Source organism: Gossypium hirsutum, chromosome D05 (assembly GCF_007990345.1).
Source record: "Gossypium hirsutum isolate 1008001.06 chromosome D05, Gossypium_hirsutum_v2.1, whole genome shotgun sequence".
Lineage (NCBI taxonomy): Eukaryota > Viridiplantae > Streptophyta > Magnoliopsida > Malvales > Malvaceae > Gossypium > Gossypium hirsutum.
Window position 1 is genome coordinate 1,234,581 of NC_053441.1, and position 21,910 is coordinate 1,256,490.

Sequence of the window (21,910 nt, forward strand, 5' to 3'; positions counted from 1 at the left end):
AGACTTTAATTCCAAACTTTTTCACAATTAGGTCCTACAAATCAATTTCTATTGAAATCACCTAGTAAAATCATCTCATAAACAAATTAAATCTTCACTTTCATCCTATTTTATCATAAAATTCCAGCACATATTCATAGCAACTTTCCATTTCATTCATAAAATCAAAAGCTAATGAATTTAGTAATAGGACCTAGTTGTAAAAGTCTTAGAAACACAAAAATTACAAGAAAAAGGCAAGAATTAACTCACTTGGGGAAAAAATTATGAAAAACCAGCTTGAAGAAACCCTTAGGACATTTTTGGCTGATGAGAATGCAGAAAATATGAAGAGAATTCTAGATATTCCACTTTAGTCCTAACTTTTAAAGCAAATTTTTGCAATATTCCAATTTTACCCTTAATTCTTCAATTCTCCTGATTTTTCTCAGCGTATGCCGCCCAAAACATCTCCTTTTGGGGTTATTTTCAATTTATGTCCCTCTTCATTTAACAATTGAGCTATTTAATCCTTCTAGTAACTTTTACACCTTTTTCAATTTAGTCCTTTTCACTTAATTGACTACCCAAGCATTAAAATTTTCGAACGAAATTTTAATACCATATTACTAACACTTCATAAATATTTATAAAAATATTTTTGACTCGGTTTTACGAGATCAAAGTCTCGATACCTTGTTTTTACTCAATTTCTTCTATAATTTCTTTTTCTAACTAACGACTAAATCGATAAAATTTTTTTATCGATATTTTCATACGATTTTCCTATCATACCAATATTCATGCAAAAATATTAAAATAAATTTCTCTTTAAATCGGATTTGTGGTTACAAAACCACTATTCCGATAACCTTGAATTTGGGCCATTATAGTGTGACCCCTGCACCTTAATTTCATAACACACGGCCTGACCACACAGGCGTGTGTCCCCTGCATCTAAGAAAAATTTTGAACTTTTGGGAAAATTTTTGAAATTTTGGGAAAAATTCTCTAAGTTTCCAGTTTAGTCCCAATTTATTTTTGATGCGTATTTTGGGCCTCGAGGGATCATACAAAGGACAATATTAGTGATTAATGATTGGTTTCTGATAATATATATGAAATGTTATGAAATGCTTGTATTCAAATCTGAAAATTTTGGTAATGCTCTGTAACCCTGTTCCGACGACAGATAAGGGTTAGGAGTGTTACAACCTTAAAATTCAGACCAATTTGTTCAAGCCTTAATATAGGTACAATTGCCAAGTTCAAATATTAACTTGGACAAAAAAAAATTAAGCCCTAATATAGGTACAATTGTCAAGTTCAGAGACTAACTTTAACAAAAAAAAATCAAACCTTAATATAAGAACAATTATCAAGTTTAGGTCCTAACTTGAAAAAAAATAATTGAAGTCTCAATATCAAAATAATTGCTAAATTTAAGTTCAAATATTGATTTAACCATTCTATATTTTGGTTGTTGATTACTGAGTTAATTTACTTACTTATATGATGTATTCTAGTTTTTTGTAGAATAAAATGCATTATTATAAAAAAGTTTATAATGAAAATTAAATTATTACAATACATAAATGAATTAATGATTTAAAAATATTAGAGTTTAGATCAGAATAAATTTAGAGATAATTTATACAGGTTGAGAATTTAAAATAAAATAAGAATCTATATAATATTTATAAAAAAGAATGAGAGTCGAATATAAAATTCCAAGTTACTCTTGCAGGAATTGAACCTCTAGGCTTCTTCTGCAACTGTTTGTTTGGTTAATGGTAATCTTTAACTTATTATAAATGGATAAAATTTACATCCTAATTTCAAACAAATAACATGTTGAATTTTAAATGAAAAATTAGGAATAGCATGGATTCCCAATAGATTGGTGAACCAAGATTATTATTATTTTTAGAGAAAGCCATTCCTGTTCAATGATTCAGGCCTGGTCCAAAACAATTTAAGTAAGCTTACACTAGATCAGTGGCTCGCTTTCAAGCCCATTAGTTTTTTATGCTTTATTATATTAAGGCATAATCACAAGTTTGACTCTTACTATTTATATTTTTTCAAAAATATTTGAATTGTTATTTTTTAACGGAATATTGATTATCTTTTTTTGAATTTTTATAAAATTATTTTTATATTTTTCTAATTTTGAGTTATGTTATATATTTTTGAATATTTTTATAATTATTTAATTATTTTTTGAAATTACATATAAAACAAAATAATTCTACACAGGTTTTCACGTAGTATCATCAAAATTTTAATATTTTAATCCATACTTTAGTTAAAAAAACAATTTGACTATTTTTTAAAAGATTAATAATTAATTTAAACTTAAAAATTAATAATATTAAAATAAACAAAAAAAAATTATAAATATTAAAAACTAAAATTATCGTTACAACTTATGTAAAAAAAACCAACGCAAATCATATATATTACCGGCAACTGAGTAGAGACATCATCTCTGTTTCTTTATTTGTAGAGTTAAACGAATACAAGGTGTTCAATCGAGTGGTTGTTGATCAATCAAGTCAAAAAGTTCATCTCCAATCCCAAACCCAAGCATCCTAGCCATGTCACTCGTCTTCAGTCGAGGTTTTGGAATGCCTTGCTGTTTCAACCATGAGTATACTACGAACACCTTCTTCATTATGAACAATTCCAGTGCCTCTGGATTAAATACAACCCCCATTCTCATACTCATCTGCCATTAAAAAGACATCCCAACATTATTAGGCTATGAAAAGCTCTCATTTCTCAAATCTATTACTGGATGGTAGTACCTGATGGGGGACTAACATGGCTGCATAACGGGCTAATTCCCCAGCTCGCCAGTCTAACAACACAGGGAGCCATGGATACACAGCATCAAGCCTTACAAACCATAGCCTTATATCAGGAAATTCTGACAATTCTCTTGGATCATGTGGATCATCTCTGGTATAATTTATTGTAAATCCAATTGTTTTTTCAAGATACTCTTTTGGTTCAGCTGTAAACATTAGTTCCATCAGTAATTAAACAACCTGATCCAAATAAAAGAAGAAAGAATTGGAGTAAAAATACGATGGGATTCCTGGTATTAGGAATTAGATTGATTTTTTTACTAAAGAAAAAGGACAAATTAATCTCTGTATATTAAATCAAAAAGTATATTAATCTTTCACTCAAAAATTTCATCAATTTCCACTAGTAAAAACCAGTTCTTATGACACACTATGTTGTCCGGTTATTCCATCCGTTACACCAGTTTTTTAATAATAAAAATAGAAAGAAATTTTTAACTAAAAAGACGAATTACTTTTTTTATCTACCATATAGGAATTAATTTACTCATATTTTTAGTTATAGGTAAAATATAATCGAACTCCAAGTACAATATCTTTTATATGATCCGTTTGTACCTGATAAAGGTGAAGTAATTCCGGTGGCACTTTGAAACGGGGACAAATCAAGCCGCCGTATAACATCATTATCAATAATCACTTCAAGTCGACCTTCACTAGGCGGCATTGGAGGCTCAGCTTGAGAGGAATCTGTGATGCAACAGTTTCATATATCAGATTCGACCCTGTTTTGCAGCTATCGTTTTACTCAAAGATTACGCTAAAACTGAGCAAAAAATCAAAACCCACCACTGAAATTATATAATCTTAACATAAGACAAGAATTTGGCAATGAAATTCAGTTACTTACAATCCTCATCACCATACAAGGAGAGGTCAAAATTTCCAGAAGGATTGAAGGAAACTGAGGGTGCAAATTGTCCTCTTTGTCGAGTGAAGTGGGAAATAGGCAAATTAGGCATTAAAGCTGAGATGGGTTTGAATGAAATCCATGGGGATGAAGAGGGATTGTTGATGTTGTGTTTGAGGGAAGGAGAAAGGGGAAGTAAAGGATTAAGGGCAGTAGCCATGGACTGTGTTATCTTTATGGTCAAAATGCAGTTATTATAGTTTTGATTGTGTTATTTTGGTTTCAGATATTTTTATCTAAGTTATTACTTATGCTAGCGGCCATATGTTTTTTTGAAGCTCCATATCATATCCGTTGTGTGTGAGGTTTTTTGTAGGGTGCAGCTCAACCCTATCTATTATTTACATGTTCCCCTTCCCTGCTTAAAATATATTGGAAGGGTATATCAATATTTTTATTATTTTTTTAATATTAACAATCCACTCCTCTTATTATGTAATACTTTTTCTTTTTCAAATCAAAATATCTTCCCACCTGGCAACATAAAAGCTAGCAATTTGGCATCACAATATCAACAGAATTTTTGTAGAATTAAAAAAAATAAATCTCTATAAATAAGGAAAGTAAGTTTAATTATAAGGATGATATTGTACTTAATTTTGATTGGTATATTAATAAATATAACCTCAAATTTTACCAATTTGCTGAATTTATATATTATTTTAAATTTTATCAAATTTTTATTTTTTCTAATATTTTTTGAGAATCAAGATTCATTAAATATAAGTATTGAATAAAATTAATTTATTCAATATGAAAAAAATTGGGAGTGAGAGTGGAGCCGTTTTACCTTTTATTTGGTGTGGGATGAAAATTAAGAGTTGATGTGGACAAATACTAATCATAAATTAGAGTTGGTATATCAGCAATGGAGATTTTCCTCTTATATTTTAGTAGAGGAGAGTATCTCCTCTCCCATGGTTGCTGACGTTTCTGCCACTAATTTCACAGGAATATTAAACACTAACCGACGAGCATATTACATAGCATTACCCAAAGCTCCAACTTTTGCATAAACCACATTTCTAGAGAATCAGTGAGCCAACCTTTCCACTTTCCCTTCTCTTTAATGGCGATTGCTCCACCCTACCTTCGCCCTCTTCACAAATCTCTGTTCCCGAAGTACCCTTCTCTTTCTCATGATTCTCCGTTTCGCCCTTCCCTCCATTTTTCTTCTCGACCCTTCCGCCTCACTGTTCGGGCGAGCTCCGCTGTCGCTTTGGAACAGGTAAACTCCTCCATTTCAAAGTAATTGAAAGGTTCAGACTTCAGATTAATTATAAATTAAGTTTTTTTTATTTACTCTTTCATGTGTTGCAAATGCGATGCTTCTTTTAAGGTGATACTGAATTTATAGAATTCAGATGCTGTATCATATTACCGCTTAACATTCATAACATAATTGTTCCATAGAAAATTCAGATGAACAAAAACTATGTTTTTTCTTTTTTCAGGATTTAAGAACTCAGGCTACTCAGCAGAATCAAACAGTGGAAACTGAGTTGTTTTCTTGCCCTGTGTGCTATGAACCACTGATCAGAAAAGGCCCTCCTGGTTTAAACTTGTAAGTTACTATATATATATATATATAGTAATTATACAAAGGTATTAATCTTTTGATCATGTTAGTGTATGACATCTAATTGATTTTCAAAACTTGTAGGGATGCTATCTACCGGTCTGGATTCAAGTGTAAGAAATGCAACAAGTCATACTCAAGTAAAGATGTATTTCTGGACCTGACTGTCACTACTGGATTGAGAAACTACACTGAAGTCAAACCTGTTAGGACAGAGCTATTCCGGTATGTATAGTTAACATACAGATACGGATTTACATTTGGTACCTTTAGACAGGGCTGGTTGAGTGTTCTATGTTAGGATTTAAGTTAACAGGTAATGGAAATTCCGGAATTACTATCTCTTTTGGAATCTGATTTAGCTAGAAAGATTATCGGCATTTCGTGACTGCACCAATGAACTAGTGTTCAAATTACAAATATGTCTGTGTAAAGGTATTGTTTTACTAGATCATGCTTTCATCTTTTCTAGGAGTCCTCTTGTATCGTTTCTCTATGAAAGAGGCTGGCGTCAAAATTTTAATCTCAGTGGCTTCCCTGGAGCTGATGAAGAGGTAAATCTTTTACAGGTTTCATAGACCCCTTGCAGAATATTAATCTGTCTGTATGCAAATATCGTTTTTTGGACCCCAATATGACTCCAAGTGAGCTGATTTAATATATGCTGCAATATCACCAAAATCCTTAATATTGTATGGCTTATTTGTTTAGTTTGTTACATTGCTATTCATGTCTAACTTTATGTTTTCAAAATAATGCAGTTCAGAATGGCTCAGGAGTACTTTAAACCCGCAGAAGGTGGCACTTTAGTGGATGTTAGCTGTGGAAGTGGTTTGTTTTCCCGAAAATTTGCTAAATCAGGGACATATTCTGGTGTTATTGCACTCGATTTTTCTGAAAACATGCTCCGGCAATGTAATGATTTCATTGAGCAAGATGCATCTCTTTTAGCTAGGTAATCATCTCTACCTCTTTAATTTTAAAAGTTGAAGCAGTCATTGCAAATACCAGTAGAGGTTTATATTTCTTCTCGTGCCAAGAGCTGATCAATACTTCATCGGAATTTGCAGCAATATTGCTCTTGTCAGGGCTGATGTTTCCAGGCTACCATTCTCGTCCGGTTCTATTGATGCTGTACACGCTGGTGCTGCCTTGCATTGCTGGCCATCTCCTTCCAATGCTGTAAGTATGATTAAATTCATGTCTCGTAGACTGAGCTACAAAATTCCTCTCAGCCTGAGTTTTAAGATGATAAAGTATCTCGATAATGCAGTTTTTGACATAGCATGCTACTACGGGTCAACATCTCTCTGAGCTAAAAAAACTTCTTATACGGTCACTTGCTTTTATTATCTTCAGATTGCTGAAATTAGTCGTATATTGAGAAGTGGTGGAGTCTTTGTTGGAAGCACTTTTCTTCGTTATACTTCTTCTACTCCCTGGATAATACGACCTTTCAGAGAGGTACAGTGTTTCCGGTTGTGTTTTGAATTTTGGTGCTGTGTATTAGTCTGTTCTCCTTTTGTGCGGCAAACATGCTGATATCTAGAACAATTTAGCACTGGCTAACATTCTTATTTGTTGCAGAGGGTTATGCAAAGTTATAACTACCTCACAGAGGAGGAGATAGAAGAGGTATGCACAAATTCGGGTCTTACCAACTTTTCGAAGAAGGTTCAGCGATCTTTCATAATGTTTTCAGCTCAGAAACCTTGAAGCTGGGTTTGGATCTTTGAATATATATAGTGCTTTGATATGTTTTACAATATTATTTGGTTATACAGGAATCACTAAAAAGAAAACCTTGAAACAGATTATAATGTGGTAAAGATGGAATGTATAGTGCATGCTCAATTTCTTATTAATGCAAGTGTTGCCTGATCGACCGATGATTGTGTAAATGCTTTGAAATACTTCGTTAGTGCTCAATAATATTGAGTATATGATGACATTGTGGTGATCTAAATTAGATATCTGACTGCAGTTTCCCTTTTATTTGTTGCAAATGATTCGCCGAGATGGTTAAACATGATTAACTCCTTGTTTTTGCTGTTCCCTGCGATGTAAGCGTATCTTAATCGCGCTCGGGTGAGTTTTGAATACGAATATGCGTTTAGTAGGTATACTCAATTTTAAAATGTAATGGATACGAATATTTTTTTTAAAAAATATGAATCTGGATAATAAATTATGAGTTATACCTAGGTTGCAATGATAATAATCTTACATTGCTCATAAATATATAACAATGTGTAATATGTTCATAAATAGAACGTGAAATATCAATTTCGTTTATGGTGTACATTTAAAAATAACTGTTTATAACTTTACCAACTTAGGCACCCTCAAAAAATATAGAATTAAAAGAATAACTTCAATATATGTTATTTTCACTTTGATCATGATTAGTGTCAAATTAATAATTAAAATGTTATTACCTTGGTTGATTTGTGGATGTCGAAAAGATTTAGCAGACATTGAGTAACAAATAATTTATTATTCATACATTCTAAATCCTAAGCTAGAATTTGATACGAAACTAGGCATTCTATAGAATCTTTCATGTATATAGGGATTAAAGGGTAAGATTAGGGCTTTGAATTTGGTAGAATTTTTTTTTCAAGTTAGACTCTCAATTTGTCAATTATTTGTACATCGGGCCCCGAATTTTAGAGTTTTCAAAGAATAACTTGGACAAAAATAATTTTAAGTCCCAATGTGGGAACAATTCCTAAGTTCAAGACTTAACTTAGAAAAAATTCAAACCTCAATGTGGAAATAATTATTAAGTTTAGGGCTTAACTCGGATAAAAAAGAGTTTAAGCATGAATGTCGAATTAGGCATTTCATAGAATCTTTCTTTTAAATAGGGATTAAAGAGCATTTGACAAATTTTCTCACCTCTAGACATGAAGCTTTTTTTCAAGTTAGCCCTTAAATTTTGGTAATTATTCTCTCATTAGAGCTCAAACCTTAGAGTTTTTAAAGATTAACTTGAACAAAAAAAAAATTTAAGCCTCAATATTGAAACAATTATCAATTTAAGAATAAAGAAAATAATAACCCAGTGTAAAAATCAGGGTGATTTAAAGTAAGAGTAAAACGTAAAGAAAAAGTTGAAAGATGAAATGCAAAGAAGTAGACGGCTCACATTCACTTCCACAGTCGCATTCCACCTTTTGAAGGCTTTAAAAGAAAAAAACTTGAGATTCCCGTACTTGTTGATCTGGCGTCATACCAACCTTAAAACAAATTACCAGTTGCAGTGAAAAAAAAAAACCCAAAAGGAACAGTGCACGTGAGCCTAGGCTTCGGTAACAACGCAAAGCATACACAAACCATATAAAAACTAGATTATTAATACGAATCTTTTCTAAAGTAAATTAATTAACAAAAATTTCTAAATAAATCCCAATTTATATTATCTGACACAGAACAAAGTTGTTGTGATTGAGTCAGTCAGTCACACATGTAAGAAATATAAAGGGACAGCCGGTGAGAGAGACCCCCTCGTGCATCATCATCTTATTTTTAACTGCTTTGCCCTTTGACTACCCAATGGTGGAACCATTTTTTTGTCAGTTTAAGACGCATTGGATCCCCTGCACGTGGGGAAGCATGCTGCCCTTTTCCCCTAATTTCGTTCTTTACTACGATTTATCCCATTGTCCAATGGGTTCAAGTTTGAAGTAATTTTAATTCTTCATTATATCAAAAGAATGATAAAATTTTTGGATTCGATTATTAAGGAGTGCACGTGAATTCTTTTCCCCAATTTTTCAAATTTGAACCCATGGACGCTAGCCGAAAGTTCACTAATTTCATACAAATTTTGAAACTTTTACTTCCATAGTTTACAATTTTTACACAACAAAATATTTATTATTTTTTCCATCATTCTCTTTGTTCCTTTTGTGAAATTATAAATATTTATATAAAGCTGTCGGATCTAATAACACCCAACTTTCTTTTCCCTAAAGCTTACTGTAAAAAGGATCGTTAATAACTTCTTAGGTTTCCCTTTTCTCAAGGAAAATTCTACTGTCATGAACAAATCAAATAATTTCTTTTTACCGATGTGAAGTTTGTTCGAGAAAATTCTTGTTATAATTGTTGCAATAATATAAATATAACTAATCTTCGTCTAATTTTATCATCACATCAATCAAATAAATTATAAAGTAGTTCATGAGCAGTAATGCGTAATTATATTTAATAAATAACAATGCAAGCCAGATGAAGCTAATCCAAATAATAAATAAAAGTGATTTATTAAACCCAACGGATAATTTATAATTATTTTTCCTTGCGTAGGCCTCTAGGTGAAAAATGAGACGACATGATATTGGTTTAATCATGGGATTAGCATTAAAGAAGGATTAAATAAGTAATTGTGATTATTAGGAATTCCAAATTGAAATGGAAGGGCAGAAGACAGAAATAATTGGGGCCGAAAATAGCAATCCCCAAGATCTGCGTTTGTTTGGAGCTTAAAGGCACAACAAATTAGGTCACCTCAAAATTAGTAAATTTAATTAATACATGCCTCAATTAATTAGCAAACTAATTACTTCTTTTTATTGAGTTGTGTAATTTGTCGGTCGTTTGTTTGGTAGAAAAGCCACAAGATGTATATTCCATAATTTAAACAAATGAGTTAATTCCACAAAACATCCTCAAATCATGACCTTCATTCTAAATTGATCCCTAAAATTCGAATCACACTAATTACATCTTTAAACTATCAACCTTATATTATTTCGGTTATTTTGTTATTAAAATCGTTAATTTAACTATCAAATGACACGTCGGATCTTATGTAATATATTTAAAATGAAATTTTTAGAGTTTTCGAAGCTTTTACAAGAGATATATTGTTTGCTCTCTTTTTTAGTTTTTTACTTTTAAAAATTATGCGACAACATTCTATTTCTTTTTTTTTTCATTTTAAGTTTGGAGACATAAGATTTGATATGTTATTTAACCGTTTTAATAACAAAGGGACCTGATTGTACAACATCGATAGTTTAGAAATATAATTAGAACATTCTGAAGTTTGTGGGCCAATTTACAGTGAGAGTCATAGTTTGGGGTTGTCTAGTGCAATGAACTCTAAACAAATTTATAAAATAAAATTTTACAAATTATCATGTATATAAATTTATACGTATTGAATGAAAACTAGAGATGAGTGGAGTGGTTGAGGTGTTGAATTTTAGCATGTTTCAATCCCAAAAAACCGGGGGCTTCCTCATATACATCTGTTTCTTTTATTAGCTTTGTTCATTAGTTTGAGTTGAGTTATTGCTGTAATGAAGGGAAATGCTGGCACCGCCCAACATACATGTCTGTAATTTAATGTGTTATTATTGTAAGTAGTAAAATAATTTTTATATATACTGAATTACTGTGTTAGATTTTCGTACCCTTAAGATATGATCTGAGCATATGTATAAATTACTTGGCTTTGAAGTCATACTAGGGATGTCAATACAGTTTGAAAGAATGTAAAAAAAAAAAAACAATTATAATGGGAAAATATGTCACCTTTCAAGAAAAAGGTGCTTTTTTTCCTACTACTTTGATGGGGTTCTTAATATCAGATTTGTATTCCCTTACAAGTTGCAATTTTTATTAAGAATTAAGCTTAATGATAAATCAATAATTTCTTGATAATAGTGCTGCAAATATGAAGTTTTCCAAAGTCAGTGTTATTTTATCATGAATTATTACACTGTCAATACAGTAAGTGTTGGACTTAAAAATTAATTATACCATAAATCTTAAAGGATTTCATTTTCAGTAAAGTGATGGACGATAGCGAACCTTTGATTATTATTATTTTTTTTAAAATTGAAAATTATAAACCCTAAATTTAATTTAAAAAAATCTAGAGATCATATAATTGTCTGTAAACTTATGGACTGTGAGCATATATTTTTCCAATCTCCTTAGAATGATAGTATGCATAAAAATCTTAGTTTTGTTCAAAATTAATGTTAAAAAATAAATAAAATTGAATTCAAAACTAGATTAGGTAGTTTAGCAATAAGGTGGTGTTAAGGCAAAGATGATGGGAAAAAAATTGTTAAAGGGGGGAGGGGTCTTAGATTCTATAATGGGAGGCATGGAAACAGCACCCACGTTCTTCTCTGATCATTATTTTACTTAACTTTCTTTTGTCTCTCTTCTTTTTTCCCGGTCTTCAATTCCTCCCCTCATAGCCATAGCCCATAGCCCATAGGCCATTTACCTCTTTCCCTCAACCTCCTTAAATACTCTTATTACACCATCTCTGTTAACTCCACTGTCTTGATAAACTACTGTCTGAACTACAACCATCTCTTCTTTACTACTTTTCGACTGTTTAATGATTATGATCATGGTTTGTCTTTATTTCTCTACCGAAATTCGAATTTTTTATTGAAATAATTGGTATATTGATTCATTTTTTGTGTTATTTTAGGGAATTGAAAAGCCTGCATGGTTAGAAGGCATCTACACCCAGAAATTCTTCGTGGGGTGTTCGTACCACGAAACTGCAAAAAAGAATGAAAAGAACGTATATTGTTTGGATTGTTGTATAAGCATTTGCCCTCATTGCATATCCTCACATAGTTTCCATAGGCTTCTTCAAGTTCGTCGCTATGTTTATCATGATGTTGTTAGATTGGAAGATCTTCAAAAGCTTATAGATTGCTCCAATGTTCAGGTTTGTAAATAGACAAATGATAGTTTGGTTTTTTTTTTTTTTTTTTGTAGAATTCAGTTCATAATTCATGGCCTTTGATTGGATTAGGCTTATACTATAAACAGTGCAAAAGTGGTGTTCATCAAAAAAAGACCTCAAAATAGACAATTCAAAGGGGCTGGAAACTACTGTACTTCTTGTGACAGAAGTCTTCAAGAACCATTCATTCATTGCTCTTTGGGGTGCAAGGTATGCTTAAGAATTATGATAAAACTAGGTTTTTCCTTTTTTGTTTGTTTGTTTGAAGCTTAAAAGCTTAAAATTTGAACAGGTGGATTTTGCGTTGAAACACTACAAAGACTTGTCTCCATTCTTAAAGAAATGCAAGAAATTAACACTTAGCCCAGATTTCCTTATCCCACAAGACATGGGAGACGATGAAATAACAAACGGGACACCACGTTCAACAATAGCAGACGGTGATGAACCGATTATAAGCTGGTCTTCAGGGTCATCAGGTTCCGACAACATGAGCATGGCATACAGTTGTGATGAGATTGTAAGGAAGAAGGGAAATGGGTTATATGATCAAGACATGGCTTGTAGCATCATGAATAGAAGGAAAGGCATTCCCCATAGATCTCCACTATGTTAAGCCCAATTATAATAATGAGTGAATCATTAATTTCAAAAGCTTTAAGCTCTGACTCTCTTTTCTTTTATCTATTCTAGTCACTTGGTCGGGGGGGTTTTGTCTTAATGGTATCACGTGATTCCTAATTCCAAGTTAACAGTTTGTACAGTTCTTTTAAGCCTCTTTTTTCCCATTTCTCATTAACCTTAATTACCATATATCTATGCTTTATTATTTATTTGGAGAACTTCATTCTTAAGCTTTTTCTCCTTTTCCTGTAAGTTTGTAACTCAATATTTGATGGGTTTTTTTTTTAGTCGGAACGACTTTGTGATTCGCTTAATTATAATTTAATGAATAAAAATAAAAGTTAGAAATAATATGGCCATTTTAGATTTGGGCCTTATTAATTTTTAATTTGATTTTAACTATTAAGATATTATTTCGTATCTCGAAATTTGAGTATTAAGTTTTGGTCATTTAAATTATAATTTATGGTTGTATAACTAAATCACATCAAGTTGATAATAAATAAAATCTTCGTCACCGCCCTGTTATTATTTTTTAATGAATCAAATAAAAAAGTTTAATTCTTTTATATATTTTCTTTAAAATACTAATCATGAAGACAAATGTCTGGTTTTAAAGCTGTTAAAAGCTACTTTGAGTTAACTAGTTTGGGCCTACGTTAAGGCTCAAATAAGACCCAGAAATCAGTAGATTCCTCATGCTTTGCTCTCTTATCTCACAAGTCATGCGTTCCTTTTTAGGCTTTTTAGGCTTTGGCCCACACAAAGTAGATTTGGATGTTGGTGTTTATCTATTTTAGGAAATCACATAAACATTAACAAAAGATAAATCCAAAAATTTGTGATATTTAAACTCTGATTATATGCATGAAACCTTTTGTCTTTTTCTTTTAATAATTTAATACAACTTAACTTGAATAATAAAATAATTTACACACAATTTTTATATCCCGAAACTCAAATCCGAAAATCTATAGTTTTATAACCTCAACTCTGGTTAACAATGTAAAATTTTCATTACTTACATAAAGCTCCTACTAATATTACCATATTTTTATGCAAAATTAACAGCTCACATATTAAATTTAGATGGTAGTATATTTTTTATTCCACAAGCAATTTTAAAAAAGTTGTCATGTGCATCTTTCTTTAATATTTATTTATTTTTAAATATTTTATTATACCACTATAAAACATTTGTCAATCCATGACCTTTCTTGTGGAGTCTAAATACTTCAATGACAATATACCAAATGTTTTCCCTTCAATTTAACTCAATTTTAAACATTCAAATTCCAATATCCATTCCATATTTCACCAAAGGGCAAGACAAGAGAGCACAAATTATAACATTTTAATGTATTATGAATATAGCCATACCGATTAGATTAAAAACCGTACAATACATTAATTGAAACAAATAGTCAAATCGATTTTTAAGTGAACTACTTGAAATTAATTGAACCGGTTTAAAAATATTCAGTTAAATTTGTGAATGAGTCGAATTTTCTCTACTTTTTTCAATTTTAATAAATATTTAATAATTTATTTAATTAAAAATCAAAACGTCGTGGAAACTGATCTTACTATAAATCTTATCTGAATTAGAAAACCCTACTATTACCTACAAATCTAAGCTCCCATCTTTGGATGGACATGGCAATGAATAAAATCAGGGCATTAAATTAAGATAGATAATGGACTATATAATATTACAAGATTTGATGTTTAGCCATCAAAAGTTGGATGCGTTAACCTATCATTTACTATACATTTTATAGTTTTGATGTGTATTTTGTAGTTTTTATTGAAAATTTATGACAACGTTTCTTAAAAGTATTATTTTTAATATTTAAACTTAAATTTTCTTTAAAAATACAATATATTTTATTCATCTTTATCACTTACTCTAGAACCTACACCCTATAATTCTTCGAGTGTAAGTTAAAAACAGGTTCTCTTTTACATGCTTATCCGTAAGGAATTATTATATGAACTGACATTTTTGGGTCAAACATTGTTTCAAAGAACATAAATTTTTTGATCATTATTCAAAGATAATAATAAGAATTAAAAGTGTGAGTAAAGTATTTGTTACCTTTTACACGCGTATCCGCAGGGAAGTGACATTTTTTTTGTCTTAACATTATTTCTAAATAATAGTACTATTTTGCTTTAATTTTTCCAGTGGTGTTGATTATAAAGTTGCTTTTCTATCCAATACAATATTATCAAAACACTTTCAATTTGTTTTCTTTTTTATATTTAAAATATCAATAGATTTAATTATATTAAATGAAAGATTTCATTTCATAACCAATCTAGTACAACAAAGGGACCTAAAGCCCGAGAGATAATGAAATCAAGCCTAAAGGCTAGGCCCAAGAGTTCAAACCAACAGAACAGCATCTCGCCGCCGTTAGTTTTGGACGAGGGGGGAACAAGAGATCGTTAGGATGGAAGTTACACGACTATGACAGAGAACTCGCCTCAATAACGAGCATGGAGCAGAGTGAAGCACGAGAAAACCCGGGCGTCGGAGATCACCGGCACCAATTACAAGCCCGACGGTGAAGGGGCCAAGGACGAAATGACCCTCCAATCAGTCGGCCATGAACAACCACCAGATAAACACGGGTGCGGCGACACCAACAGCCTTCGAAACTCACAAACGGCAGGAACTCCAGCAAACAACCGATGCCGAAAAAGGAAACCCAACACTTCACAGATCTGAGGGAAGAAAGCATTAAAAGGGAACATCTAAGGCATAAACACCAACCACCATAGAGGTGAACGGGGACCCTTGGAGAACAAAGATGCGGCCGGCAAGGATCCGGTTTTTCTAAAACGAAAAATTTTTATTTAAGGATCTATAATTTATAAATTTATAAATTAATATAAATAAAATTATATGTTAACTTAAAATAATAAAATTTTGATTTAATTCATTAAAATTTTGTAAAAATATAAATTATTAAAATGATGATATTTTATAGCTTTACTTATAAATGCCAAAATTACAGTAAATTATATCTTTAAAATTTATTTACTATGTCATGATTTATACTTACTGAAATTTTTAGATCCATTCATGAATTAAATAACTTGATCTTATTTTGAAACCAATGTTGCAAGCACTAGATCGTGGTTGATTGTTGAGTTCAACTATTATAAAATAATTTCTATCCAATTATTAATTGTCAAATCAACTTATTTTAACCTGTAAATCCATCTAATTTGGATGAAATTTGGTAAAATTCAACATTTTACTTTGAAAATTGTCCTAAAACCAGAAAAGTGTAGAAAAAGATGGTAGCATGTCTTTATCAATGTGAGTATGATCAGGAGTCCTTCCAGTGGTGGATTTGAATGTATAGCCAATTCTACCAAGTGACGAACTTTTATTTATTTTAGGTGGCAAACAAAGCTAGACTTTTGAACTTATTGCTATGTATAATTATCTACAACAAGTATTGCCCCCACATGACCGACCTTTTGGATAAGCAACCATATCAAGTTGAACTCAAATTCCATATCTTTGTCAATTTATTTAAATAATAATACTAACAATGGGTATGCAAATTACTTTTTGCATGAAGATTATTCCTAAGTGGTGTTTATAATTGTTGAACAAAATTAATTAAACAATAAAATCTTCATTAGAAAATAATATAACCTAAAATCATTTTCACTCTAACATCCACTTGACTTGGGGTTTAAGACAACACTGAATTCAAGACACTCAAACCCTTCCATTCAATCAAAATTCAACTAACCCTCCAAGTTTAACTCTTAAAGTTAATAATATCCCTTTTCTCTCACGCACATTTTCTTCTTTTCTGGCAACCTTTCAAGTATTCCAAGAGAGATTTTATCTTCCTGAAAATTACTAAAGCAATGTGAAGTGTCAGGTGAGTAAGACCCTTGACCTGCAACACCACTCACTCCATAACAATATATATACACACCTCTTTGTTATTACAAGAAATATAACACCTGAATTTGATGTTACATGTTTAGTAAGAAACGGTGCAAGATAGTTTTGTATCTTATTACAAGATCTTCCACCAGGTTTATTTTGTCTGAAAAATCAAAATGGAATATATTAAATACGAATTTTATTAGCTTCAATGTAAGAAAGGAACCCATAACTGCCATTGTATCACCATTATTGGAATTTTCTTTCTTTAGGTCTAATTTAAGGGGGACTACTTTGTAACAGCTGCAAATTGGAATAAGAGCAGTGTTCTGTCCTTCGTTGTCCAGCAGTCACCATTGAATAGACCTTTTTATTAGTTATTTTCAACTGATTCAACTCATTGAAAAGGAGATTAAATTAAATAATTCATGTATTATAGACTAATCTTGTTACCATTGAGTTGTATCTTTGTACTAAATTAAATATCAATGTAAGCAAAGGTTATTACAGTAAATTAAACAAGGTTTTCTTTTTTCTTTTTCTTTTTTTTTTTTACTTTTTGGCGTAATGTCAAACTCAATCTTTAAACGTTACATCTTTTGTCAATTTTTTACCTTATTTTTTATTTTTTTTAAAGTTAAGGGTGTGTTTGATTAACGGAATTGATTTTCCGTAAAATCATTTCCAACTTTTCCAGCGTTTGATTGACGGAAAACATTTTCCATTTGGAAAATTAACTCCAAAATAAGGGAAAATGGGTTAGGAAAATGTCTTACCCTTTCAATTTCCGTAAGACATTTTCCATGCTCTCCTCTCTATCGCCTCCTTCATTCCTTCCTTCATTTCCGGTAGAAAACTGCTTCTGTTTATCGATTTTCCAGTAACTTGTTTTTTTAATTATTCAATACTTGTTTTTTTAACACAATTACAAATAATTTATTTGATATTAATTTTTTTTCAATTTATAACGATTAATATTGTAGCTTAATAATTGAGTATTATTATAAATTAATCATTGCAATATATGTAAAAATAATTTAAAATATAAAAATTTATTAATATATGTAAAAACAACTTTTCCGAAAAATATTTTCAAAAAATCTGTCAAGCAGCAGAAAATATTTTACACAGATTCAATCAAACACCAGAAAATATTTTCCAGTAAATCATTTTACAGAAAAGTAAAACATTTTCCAGAAATCATTTTACAGAAAATATTTTACTGGCAATCAAACAGACCCTAAATTTTACTCTCTACTTTTTAAAAAGAGCCAAATCATTTATTTTAATGGAAATTCTGAGTAAAATGTTAATGTTTTTAACAATATTAGCAGGACAATTTGCCTGATAGTCCTTGTGTACTTTAGACTAACATAACATTATTTGCCTTGTAGGCCAACACAACAAATAAATTAAAATATATACAAATATTCATAAAAATTCAAATAAAAAATAAAAAGTTCAAAAAAATTATTATGAAGTACATATGGATTGTCATGCGAGCTATCATATTTAAAATCTTAATATTTTAGTCGGTTTTTCTGTTGATAGTTCGACTATTTTTAAAAAGTCGATGGTCAAATTCAACTCATTTGAAAAGGTTAAGGGTAAGAAAAGAATCGGAGTCAAATTAATAAAAATTGAAAAAATTGAGGGTTAAATTTACTATTATTTTGTTTTTTTTTTTCTTTTCAGAGCTATAAAACCCCACTATTCTGCAACATCCTCCGAGTTTGGCTCACAAGCGAAACCCAGCATCTAAACATCCACCCCCTATTTTTCCATGGCCACCAAAACTGCATCATCGTCAAGCTCAAAGTCACAAGCCCGTACATGCCTATGCTCCCCTACTACGCACCCAGGGTCCTTCAGGTGCAGCCTACACAGGAATTTCAACAAGCCACCGACTGGCCGGAGCAGGGCGGTTCGTATCGCACCGAATTCCTGGGAGTTAGCCCTGCAAGCCAAAGCAAATTCCATCAAGGCGTTGCTGCTCCAAATCATTAAACCATCGAGCCATGACTTGCAAAGGAGAAGGAATTTCCAGCCTAAGCCTTCCAGGTTTTGCATGTTGAATGGCAACAGAAACGGGTTCGGGGTGGCTGTTTCCTGATAATATATTGGCCTCCCTTAGTGTTTACTTTAATGTATATATACAAGGATTTAATGTGTATATAAAGGCATATATATGTGAAGAAATCTATTTTAGTTTCATTTATCAATACAGATCTTTCAATCAAATTTTCAGAAATTACTGGGGGAGTGACATATGATAGGAGTGTGTGTGATTCTTTTTTATTTTTTATGTGTATATTTTTTAGCGTTTCAGTCTTTCAGACTTGAGATTTCTGTATAATTATTGTTCTTTATATGTATACACACACATATATGCTTGATAAAAAAATATAATTTAATTTCAAATTTGACTAATTTTTAAGTACAGAGCAACTCAAAATAGAATAAAGATATATTAACGAGAAGATACAGCGATGTCTATGTATTATATTGAATACCCAAATATTGAACTGATTCTATATCAACCATTTAAAAGCTTTGATTTTAGAGTATCTGAGATTCAGTTCATTGGAGATATTGCTGTATCGCCATCAATAGAGATCCCCAGTGCAAAGGGATGCTTTTATTTATTCATACTCAAGGATATGTTTATCGTCTATATATTTAGGGTAAACTACACAATTAGTACTAAATTATTAATAAGTTTTCATTTTAGTCACTTAACTAAATAAAGTTAGAATTTGGGCACTCAACTATTCAAAAGTTTTCATTTATGTCAATAGTTGTCAAAATCAATGCTATATGGCTTTCTCTATTTGCATTGTGTGCATCAGTGGAAAGCATTATTTCCACTTCTCTTCTACAATTTATTTTTTTTATGAAATAATTTTAGATGTCACGAATTTGCGAACCAAAATTTAAAATTTTTTTTCTCTAGTCTCCAACCGTGACCGTCAGATCGACTTGAAATCTAATGTATGTCTCTACTTTTTAAATTTCAAAATTTAAGTCCAACTGTTAACACGGTTAGAATCATTCAGATTCATTACAACATTATTTTTTAATTACATTATTACCAAGTTAGTATTCTTTTTATTTCAAAATGCCACACCAACAAATTTAACAAAAAAATTAATTATTTTTGAAAAATAAAGGGACTAAATTCTTGTAAATAAAAGTATAGAGATGAATTCTAAATTTGTGAAGAAGAGAAGGTCCTACGACATATTTTTACCATTCATTTGCATAGATATGATAAAAGAATATATGTATAGGTTTTCATTTCTTTTTAGGCAGTGAATCAAGGAAGATAGAAATCAAGTTTTGATTCATACTAGATGAAGCTATTTTTAAAATTGAGTTACTCCCGATTTACGTTAATCAAGAATAAATTGAGGTTCTCGCAAAGCTGGATTTTAAAAGAGCTTCTAAGGAAAAGTTTTGCTTTAGGATCTGCATAGCAATGGGAGATAACTTCATCTTTTTCCATTACTAAATTAAAATCTTGATTAATTTATGGTATTGAAAAATAAAACATTGATTTTTAAATGTTACGTAAAATATTCAAATATCAAAGTCAAAGGTCAATGTGGCAAAAGAAGAGTGGACATATTAAAATTTCGAAAATTGGGTATCCTCCAAGACAGTGTCAAGTGCAAAGCAACAAACCACAAGAGTAAGAAACCTTGTGGCTTGTGCTAAGCCCAAAGGGGTCAAAAGTCAAACCTTGAAAAAGCAAAGCTTATAGATTTGACCGAAGAAAACATCAGAGATGGCCTTAAGCTTCCAAACTTGTGGGCTTCCACACCATGTGGAGAAAGGAAAGGAAAGGAAAGGAATAAATTCATACAAACGTATTAAAAGCCGACACCTCCACCGCATTCCTTCTCTTCTTTTGAATCTGAAATTTTCAAACCCCCCGCCCCCCTAAGTGCAAGTTGAGGCCTGCGTCGAACCACAGCTATCTACCTTCTTCAATACAAAACCAAAAATGTCATTTTTAACTCCAACTTCCCAACCAATCTCACAATGGCCAAGTCTTCATAACCATAGAACAGTGGCAATTGGCAAAAATATGGTTTTGTATTTATAGAATGGACAAATGTTATTTTTGTTGTAAAAGTATTACGTAACAAATTCATAGAAAGAAATTTCTTTCTTTTTTTCCTTTTTCGCTCCAACTACCTCCAATTTTTAGGTCTTGGATTTAAATTTATAGGGTCATTCCATCACTTGCATTCGTCTTGTCAACAAAATTGCTTCTCTATTAAACCTCATCAAAGAGTGTTTGAATAAAAACCAATCTTAGACTCTCATTCATATATGAATTAAATTGATCCGAATCCCCTAGAAAACCATATCACTCAATTTTGTAGCATCTTTTCTTTTTATTTGTTTTGAAATTTTACGGTCATCTTTTAAGCAATTTTCCAACCAAATTACGAGTCCATCATCAATATTCCCACACCAAAAATAAATCTTCGTATTCCAAAAACATCCACATGATTCATGATTCATGCTTTGTCCACACTGCAAAAGAAAGTTAATTTTGACAATCGTAAATTCAAGACATGCGTTCCCCGACGTATATGCTCCTTTAAAATTTTACTTATCGAGCCCTTCAAAAACAAGTAAATTAATTATGAATCCCCCACACTTAATGAATTTACCTTCTCAGAAACTACAGCAGTAGAGAGTACTTGGAGTGGAAGTCAACTTATTCCGGTAGGAAAAAGCTCTAATTATTAAGTCAAGGAATCTATTCAACATCACACACACCTTTTCTTCCCTTTATTTTTGTCTCTAAAGTCTAAAGCTGTCCATTTCACTTTCCATAATTTTAAAATTATAATTTAATGTTAACTATAACATATACATCCCCGAATTTGGGTCAGATTGCTACAATTTGTTTGATAAAAAATGTTTTAATTAAATTATATAAGATAATAATAAAAATTTAATATTTAAATAAATTACATTAAACAGTAAAATCAATTTTGGATTCCCCTTGTGAACCCTAGCTTGGGACAAGGAAAGGAGACTTCGAAATGATTGACCCCATACTTCCTTCCCTTTTGGTGGGTTTGTTAAACGTTAATTATGGGAAAAGTATTATGAAGAATCTTATACTAAAATTTAAATTGTATTTTACTTTTTATATTAGAAAATGAGAAAATTAGTCTTTATGCATTAAATCAATAAGTAAAATAGTCATTCTATTAAAAGTTTTATCAACTTCTACTGTTAAAAATTGATAGGTCTATGTCACTATGAAGTACAC

The 21,910-nt window shown here is 31.0% G+C and overlaps 3 protein-coding genes across 3 annotated transcripts; 2 read left to right on the forward strand and 1 right to left on the reverse strand.

Annotated features, from left to right (window-relative positions):
* Window positions 1–2,359: 2,359 nt before the first annotated feature.
* Window positions 2,360–4,098, reverse strand: LOC107907320 (protein CHLORORESPIRATORY REDUCTION 6, chloroplastic). The gene is made up of 4 exons (XM_016834655.2): window positions 3,703–4,098; window positions 3,411–3,542; window positions 2,790–2,998; window positions 2,360–2,710 (listed from the first exon to the last, which is right to left on the reverse strand). The coding sequence occupies exons 1-4, from the start codon at window positions 3,920–3,922 to the stop codon at window positions 2,510–2,512; spliced, it is 762 nt and encodes a 253-aa protein (XP_016690144.1). The 5' UTR covers window positions 3,923–4,098; the 3' UTR covers window positions 2,360–2,509.
* A 410-nt stretch (window positions 4,099–4,508) lies between these two features.
* On the forward strand, window positions 4,509–7,307 carry LOC107907322 (uncharacterized methyltransferase At2g41040, chloroplastic). Its single transcript, XM_016834657.2, has 8 exons — window positions 4,509–4,990; window positions 5,217–5,326; window positions 5,426–5,566; window positions 5,814–5,895; window positions 6,103–6,296; window positions 6,412–6,523; window positions 6,701–6,805; window positions 6,929–7,307. Exons 1-8 carry the CDS (start codon window positions 4,832–4,834, stop codon window positions 7,055–7,057), a joined length of 1,032 nt encoding a protein of 343 aa, XP_016690146.1. The 5' UTR covers window positions 4,509–4,831; the 3' UTR covers window positions 7,058–7,307.
* A 4,084-nt stretch (window positions 7,308–11,391) lies between these two features.
* Window positions 11,392–12,823, forward strand: LOC107903297 (protein RGF1 INDUCIBLE TRANSCRIPTION FACTOR 1). The gene is made up of 4 exons (XM_016829320.2): window positions 11,392–11,726; window positions 11,808–12,053; window positions 12,141–12,281; window positions 12,364–12,823. The coding sequence occupies exons 1-4, from the start codon at window positions 11,712–11,714 to the stop codon at window positions 12,685–12,687; spliced, it is 726 nt and encodes a 241-aa protein (XP_016684809.1). The 5' UTR covers window positions 11,392–11,711; the 3' UTR covers window positions 12,688–12,823.
* Window positions 12,824–21,910: the final 9,087 nt, after the last annotated feature.